The 7,204-nt window shown below is 36.3% G+C and overlaps 1 protein-coding gene across 1 annotated transcript; it reads right to left on the bottom strand.

The window, feature by feature from the left end:
• Window positions 1–243: 243 nt before the first annotated feature.
• LOC145635980 (large ribosomal subunit protein eL22y) lies at window positions 244–2,108 on the bottom strand. The gene is made up of 3 exons (XM_081687400.1): window positions 1,989–2,108; window positions 1,652–1,918; window positions 244–553 (listed from the first exon to the last, which is right to left on the bottom strand). The coding sequence occupies exons 2-3, from the start codon at window positions 1,882–1,884 to the stop codon at window positions 409–411; spliced, it is 378 nt and encodes a 125-aa protein (XP_081543526.1). The 5' UTR covers window positions 1,885–1,918; window positions 1,989–2,108; the 3' UTR covers window positions 244–408.
• Between the last annotated feature and the right edge of the window lie 5,096 nt (window positions 2,109–7,204).

Below are 7,204 nucleotides of genomic sequence, written 5' to 3'. Positions count from 1 at the left end.
AACTCCACCGGTACAATCATCCATATGCTATTTGAAAGTCAATCATAATTGCCATATACGGATATACCCAATTTTTCCTTGCCTCTTTCACATAATATTAAGCATATATTGGACACTTATGATATTGTCTGTAAATTTTCTAAGAACAAAGCTACATTGCGTACGGGACATTACTGAAGTAGCATATGCTTTAGACGATTAACTCCAACTACAGAGAATGGCGCAGATGGGAGATTCCAGAAATTAAAACTTAAGATATGCAGATAATTCTAAATAAAAACCAAAAAATGTGTTGAAAATATATCTCAAAGTGATAAGGTGTCAAATGCATAGTCATATTTTACTCCCAAAAAAGATAAGATCTCACATAAGGAAAATCACCATAGCTCAAAACTTGTTTCTAAAGATCTAATCTTCTTCTTCAGCCTCATTCTCGGCAATGTTGAAGTACCTCAACTCGTACACATTACGGTCCTTGTTAGAAGCAATGACACGAAGCCAATCCCTAACATTGTGCTTCTTCAAGTATTTCTTTGTCAAATACTTTAAGTACCTGAGAATAAAAAATTCAAACCAAGATTACTCAAAAGTTAAAACACACACCTACCACGGTTCATAACAAAGGCTTTTACAATACAGAATAAGTTCATTCAAGTGTAGCTAAACTCTACAACAGCAGACCTAAAAAGAATGCAAAAACAACTCAAGCAATGTGATGCGTACTCGTTACAGATAATAAAAAAAAACATCTTTCAAGTTCATTTATCACAATACAAACACCATTTCAAACAGCTGGGTTAGAAAGAAGGCGAAAAGAGCAGCACCCGTACTCATAAAATACCAAGCACAGGGGTCAAGAGGAAGTTCAAGGTAATACAACAGGGCAGGAAAAAATGAATATAACGTTGCTGCTCACAGGAATACATCAACCCTCTTTCGAGTTCATTTATTTTAATACTTAAACAGTTCAAACAGCTGGCCTAGAAAGAAGTTGAAAACAGCCGCACAAGGCGACGTTACTCATAAAATACCAAGCACAGGGGTCAAGAAGAAGTTCAAGGTAATACAACATAGCAGGTGATCTACATAAAAACGAATAAAAAGATGTTGAACACTCGCAGGAAATACATCAACCATATTTCAAGTTCATTTATCTCAATACTAAAATACCATTTCAAACCGCTAAACTAGACAGAAAAGAAAAACAGCAACACACCAGCATCAATTAAACAACTCATTGTAAGGAAGATGTATAAAAATGGTACAGCTGACGATATGAACCTAAATTAAATGACCAGGCTCGCTGCTGCATATATTCAGCAAATCTTAATAAGTTAAAATGCAGCATATATTCAGCAAGCTTAAAAAGCAGCATATTCTCAGCAATTTATCTTAATAAGATTAAATGCAAAAAGTTGATAAAAAATTCCTAACATACCAATAGCATAAATCCTGAAATAAAATCAAGTTAAAATTAGCTCGAATATTAGCTCAAAACTTCTCAAATATGTATAAATCTAAACATGTTTAACAATAACGAAACCATAAAACCCTAAAAGGCTAAAACCTCACCAATATCAAAATTAAAAAATTAAAAAAAAAAAAAAAAAATTAAAATCAATAGTAAAAATAAAAGAAGAAAAAATAAAACCTCTTGGAGAAATTGCTATCGGAATTGACAGTGATCTTGTTCTTCTCACGAGTAACAGTGACGGAATCACCGAGAGCACCAGCCTTACCACCGACCTTAATTCTCTCCTGAAGAAACTTCTCAAGGGAAGCAATGTCCATAATTTTGTCTTCAACAGGCTTAGCGCAGTCGATGGTGAAGGAAGCTCCCTTCTTCTTGCCCTTGGCACCTCCTGCTGCTGCTCCTCGACTCATTCTTACTCTCCTAGGTTTCTGCTTTTTCGTCGATCTGCAATAACAAGCGTCAGTACAAGCGGTGGTCAAGGATTGAAGAGAGGGAGGAGAGAAAAGGAGAGTACCGGAAGTGAAGCTCTGAGCGGCCAGATAAGAAGAAGGAACAAAAGTAGGGTTAGGTTTTTATAAGTTGAGGGAATCGGGCGTTCAAAACTTCAAATATACCCGACCCGGCTAACCCGACTTGTTGACCCAGATCATTTTAGACGGGTATTTTAGTTAAATATACAAATGTGTCATTAGGGTCCAGGTCAATTTAGGGTCGTTAACACATTTGGGTCGGATCAATTAGGATCATGTATCAGGTCATCTTCGAGTCGAGTCAAAATCAAGTAAGGTCATGTTCGGGTTGTTCCATTTGTGGATCAAGCTCAAATCAATAATTTTATATTTTGTTATTGATATAATAAGAACTATCAATTCAGTTTATAAGCTTGGCTATAGTCAAAGATGAACAATTTGAGTTATTTTTAGCACTAGACATTTTTAATTCAATTAAAAAATAATTTTAGTTTGGGACATTTCGGATATCAAATCAGTTCAGGTTAATTTTGGATGTGGGGTTTGTTCGAGTCAATTTTGAGTCGGGTCAACTTTAGGTCGAGTCTGGATCGGGTCAATCTTCATTTTCAGGTCGGGTCAATTTTGGATTTCGAGTCATTTAGTGGGTCGATTTTTTAGGTCAATTTTGGGTCATGGGTCGAGTAATCCGGGTCAGGTCATCGGGTCTGGGTCAAGATTGTCATTACTCGGTACTCATTGAAATCGTTGATTATCAATACTACTGAGGTAGTATTTAATTATTACATATGAAGTATATAACTAGTTTTGAGTTAGGTTTATCAAACTAATTTTGGGTTAGAACGGGTTGAAATGATTAGCGAGTCGACTTAGGTTTGGTTGGTTCTTTTAATTGCTATTTCAATCTGGGTTTGGGACTAATTGGGTCGGATAGTAATCGGTTCGGGTCATAATCAGTTTGGGTTAAATTAGTTTGGTTTGAAAACGGGTTTCGATTCAAAACAATCGGTAGGTTGAAATTGTTTGGTTTGAAAACGGGTTTGAAGATGGGTTTCGATTCAAAACAGATTGGGTGAAATCAGGTCAAATCATTTTCAATTCAGCTCATAATCGGTCGGTTTGAAGAAGGGTTTCGATCTAAAACAGACCGCGTAAAATCAGACCGGGTCATTATCGGTTTGGGTGGAACTGGATAATAGGTTTGAAAACGGGTTTGCCTAATTTGAAGCATGTATTGGTCAAATCATATCGGGTTAAAATCTAGTCAGGTCATTATTGATTTGGGTGGAACTAGGTCGGTTTGAAAATGAGTTTGCCTAATTTGGAGTAGGTTTTGGTCCAAATCATACTCCCTCCATTTTTAATTACTTGCTTCACTTCTTTATGCATGGAGTTTTAGGAGAAATTGAATAAAATAATAAAATATGGAGGTAGTGGGGTAAGAGGAAAGAAAAAAAATTATAAAAAGCAAAAGTAGTTGAAAGAATTAAAAGAGAGAATACGTAATTAATAAAATGTGATTTGTGTTGGGTCTACTAGGTGAGAGAAATAAATTAAACATTGTAAAAGTTTTCCAAATAAAGAAATGGAGCAAGTATTTTAAAATGGCCGGAAAAAAAAAAAACAAGTATTTAAAAACGGAGGGAGTATCGGGTTAAAATCGGGTCGAATCATTATCAAGTTAGGTAAATAAGATAATAATGCATAGGAATGGGTCAGGTTATAGTTGAGTTAATTCTTAAACAAATCCGGTTTATTGAGCGAGTAGTGGGCTGAAAAAGGTTGGGTCAAAATTGAGACGGGCTTTAAACAAGTAGTATTAATTGAGTAGCGGGTAAAAATGAGTTAGATCAAAATTGAGAGTCGAGTTGGTTTAGATTAGATAAGTTGTTGGTTGTTAACTATTTGGATATAACTGGTAATGGTTGAAATGGAGTATTTTCTACTACTTTTGACAGACTGCTATTTAGTATGTGAGCAGATGATTCATATCCCCATAATGATATATGTATATCAACAAGAGTCAACATAAATCGAACTATATCTAATAATGTTTGATTTCTCCTTTTTAAACACCATTTGTTTGTGACGTTCTCGGTGGAGTTAATTTGAAAGAATTTTACAATTCCGCAGATGATCATTGAATTCTTGGCTCAAATATTCACCAAAGGATGATCAGATTTGCTTGTTTTACCAAGTTAATTTTGCAATTCTTTGAACTTTTCTAAGCATTTAGACTTTTGCTTCATTTAGTAGATTTGTTATATCATAATAACTTAAATCGTCAGTAAAAGTATTCATAATGAAATAGCTAAACTTACCTCTAGCCTTAGAGCTCATTTTCCCACAACTATTTGTATGTATGAATCCTAAGAGATCATTGGCTCTTTCACACTTTCCACTAAAAAGGTGATTTAATTTGGACATTTTACCCAACAAACACGATTCACATATGTTGACTGACCTATAATCAGAAGATTAGAGGATTTCATCCTTTTTTAATTTATGGATGCGCTTTGGTTAATATGACCCATCCTACAATGTCATAGGTAGGTGGGGCTTAAATAATTGGAAAAATTGCTGGGAATTATCCTACCTTTTGAGCATCCGCGTTTAATAATCCCACATTTGGGATTCTTTTTAATAATCCCACCTTTACCCCCCGTTATTTTTTAACAGTCCCTACAGGTTACCTTACTTGTTGTAGATGATTTTAGTCCTACATGGCTTACAACGGTTATATTCCTTTTAATTTTTTTTTAAATGCCACGTCCCTTAAAGGTTGGGTCTTCATCTTCTTTCTATGTTTTTAGAAAAAGATTGAACTCCATTGTTGCTCTGAATCTACACTTTTATATTCCTATCTTCTCTCTGGAATTAAATCGCAATGGGTAGTAGGAGGCAGATTGGGTCGAGTGGTTCAACGTCGTCTAGGTCATTCCTCTCTTTTCCAAAATTGAAGTGCAGATGCGAGGTGGAAGCTATAATTCGGACAGTGAGGAATGGTGATAACACGGGTATGCAGTTCTACAATTGCCCAAAATGGCATGTAAGTGTCATGGGTAGTGTCAATTTTTTGTTTATACTTAACCATTTCATGTTAGAAAATTCAATTGGGAAAATCAAATTAGGGTTTTCAAATTCAATTGATTTAGGGGCTTAATTTTATTTTTACAGGAAGGTGATTGTGGATACTTTCAATAGGTTAATGCTAACCCTAACGACCTAGAAGATCTATGTTTCCAGGTTTTAAAAAGAGATACACAAGTTGCTGAAAAAGAGATTGATATTGATTTCATGAAGGAGCAGTTGAAGAAAGTGGAGAAGAATTTGGGAATGAAGGAGGATGAGTTGAATGATACAAAAATGGAGCTTTGCTACACAAGAATTGAACTGATGAAGGCTTCAAGGAATGAAAAAACTTCTCCATTGCTCTGTTTGTGTCATGGATTTTTTTTGCTTTTATTTTAATGTATTTGAAGGAATGACAGTGATGTTGTGCATATGATAGTTGGTTAGATTGCATTAGTTAGTTTAGGTTGGGAAATGATTGTACTTTGTGCTGTTGTTACATGTATGGTCAAAGAACCTGATGCTAAAGAAAGATATGTATGCAACATTAGTTTGATTAATAAAAGGAAGATATGACAAAAAAAGATCTTCAAATATCAAATAGAAATGAACACATTCAAGGAAGTTGTTTCATTAAATAGTTAACAATTAGTTCAAAATACACAAAATGAACCCTGAAGTGGTTCATGGCATGTCATTGTAATATATATGCAAATTGACTTTTATAAGCCACAATGCCTAAAATACTATTCCCAAAAGCAAAAGCTTACATTAACAAAGTTTTGCCTGAACACTAAATTACTTAGTTACACCAAAAGTGAGGATCAGTTCATCCCACTACTTTGTTCACTACTGAGTTGGTTGATGTAAGGTAGAGGCTTGACTTCCTTAACTGCACGGGAACCAATCCATTGTTGATCTTACTCTTCTTGGGTTTCTTTCGTTCTAATCAGAATATAAAAATAAGTAATAAAAAAACAGGAGATTTACATGAATCACACTTGTTGCCAGCAAAATGTAAATAAACTAAGGTTGACACCATAAAGCCACTTACACTAGTCAATGCAGATCCATCTGGTGCAATGTACACACCTACACCAAGTGGAACCTGGTGCCTTCCTCTACCCCTGCCCCTTGTCCTACCCCTACCCCTTCCTGCAGCGTCTAAGCCCCTACCCCTTCCTGCAGCATCTGATCCCCTACCCTTTCCTGCTACTTCTAAACCCCTACCCTTACCCCTTCCTGTAGTAGGATTTGAACCCCTTCCTCTTCCTGCAGAATCATTTGTCCCTTTCCTCTACCACTTCCTCTCTTAGCATTGGCAGAAGAAACTCCAATCCCTCTTCCACCCCTAGATCCCCTCCCCATATATATTGTTCTTCCTCCTCTACCAAGTATGGTAGGCTGTACAGTTAGAGATGTAGGAGTTTATAGGTACGAATGCGGAAAACATGAATCATATTCATATACCACCTAATCCCAAGATCATGCATAACATATAAAGAATTAGAATTAATACCTTTGTAGCATGATTCCACGTGTGATTGAACAAGAACAAGGGCGACAAAGAACCTCAAACGTGACTCCTCTACTTTGTCCACGGGCACGGATTAAGACCTCCACTAATGCTAGTTAGTTGCAATTGAACCCTTCAATTGACCTTCTAAAGAGAAGAATGAGCAACGAACCAACCACTAACCACCACACGCGCCACTAGGGGTGGCCGGCCGTGAGTCCAAGGGGGAGGAGGGAGAGAGCCGTGGGTTAGAGAGAGAGTGAGAGGGTTTTGGGATTTGGTTGCTTGGTTCACAATTAATTGTTAATTGTTCTATCTTACAACCCTAGGCATGGATCTTATTTATAGATCTCATCTCTAAATAAGAGTCCATGACAAAGCCCAAAACCTAACTCCAATCTAACTATGTTAGCCTTAACCAATTCATGATTAGTTACTTGCTTATGAGGCCCATAAATGGGCCTCTAACTTGCTTAACCCAATACCCTTGTGTGTGACCTCATAGGATCCATTCCAGTAGGCTTTGGACTATATCACTAGCCCATAGATCATTGATCATAGTCTAGCAACAGATAATGACGACCCAAAAGAACGAACTTATTATCTCCATATTAGTGATCCTTGGTATATCTAGTAATTGCACTTATAGAAGGCATAACTCCTTCAAGAGAG

The sequence above is a fragment of the Chenopodium album genome, chromosome 6, assembly GCF_948465745.1.
Source record: "Chenopodium album chromosome 6, dcCheAlbu1.1, whole genome shotgun sequence".
NCBI lineage: Eukaryota > Viridiplantae > Streptophyta > Magnoliopsida > Caryophyllales > Amaranthaceae > Chenopodium > Chenopodium album.
The sequence above is the reverse complement of the archived record's forward strand: the minus strand, read 5'-3'. Positions and strand labels throughout refer to the sequence as shown.